Below are 665 nucleotides of genomic sequence, written 5' to 3' on the forward strand. Positions count from 1 at the left end.
GGCAGCGCCTCCAGCCCCCGCGCCAAGTCCGCGCCGCGCGCATCCCGCTCCATGCCGCCCCATTGGCTCGCTGCCGCCGCGCCCGCGCTCTGACTGGCCGCGCGAAATGACGCGCAGGGAGCGGACCCGGAAGTGTTTGTACGCTCTTAAAGGCGCCGCGCGGTCGGGAAAGGCTTGGGCGGGCTGCGCCGGCTCAGTCCCGTGTCGCCTTTAAAAGCTGCTCCGTCCTGACAGCGCGACCTTGGGGCACCGACAGTCCCGCCCACAGCGTGACGAGGCGGTGACGTGAGTGTGGCGCGTGACGTCACGATGATTCCTCTCTTGTCTGAGGAATAACTGAATAAGAGGAACATGGCAATGATTACGTCATGGGATGACAACAGCGGATACTGTACTGATCATCATTGATATTAACAGTAACAACCCCGGCCATAGCGGAGTAGCCCGAGCAGATAAGATGATGTCATGTATAATCCTTAATAGTCATGGTGATACCAGCAATAACAGCATCACAGCATCGGAGACAGATCGATAGATAGATCTATATACAGATATATGTATATCTGTATTTTGTTATGGCTAATATCCTCTGATTCCCATTAATATTAATATAGTTATCTATCAATTGTATGTTAATTATATAGTTAACATATACCCATTAATTA

The 665-nt window shown here is 51.7% G+C and overlaps 1 protein-coding gene across 1 annotated transcript in view; it reads right to left on the reverse strand.

The window, feature by feature from the left end:
• LOC109288950 (histone-lysine N-methyltransferase SETMAR) overlaps positions 1 to 60 on the reverse strand; it is a 5,667-nt gene extending 5,607 nt beyond the window's left edge. Inside the window, exon 1 of the mRNA XM_019504709.1 lies at positions 1 to 60. This exon is cut by the window's left edge and continues 65 nt beyond it. Coding sequence (XP_019360254.1) covers positions 1 to 43 — 43 coding nt within the window. The 5' untranslated portion in view covers positions 44 to 60.
• Between the last annotated feature and the right edge of the window lie 605 nt (positions 61 to 665).

Source organism: Gavialis gangeticus, unplaced genomic scaffold (genome assembly GCF_001723915.1).
Source record: "Gavialis gangeticus isolate Ggan-Ray unplaced genomic scaffold, GavGan_comp1, whole genome shotgun sequence".
In the NCBI taxonomy this organism is placed as follows: Eukaryota; Metazoa; Chordata; order Crocodylia; family Gavialidae; genus Gavialis; species Gavialis gangeticus.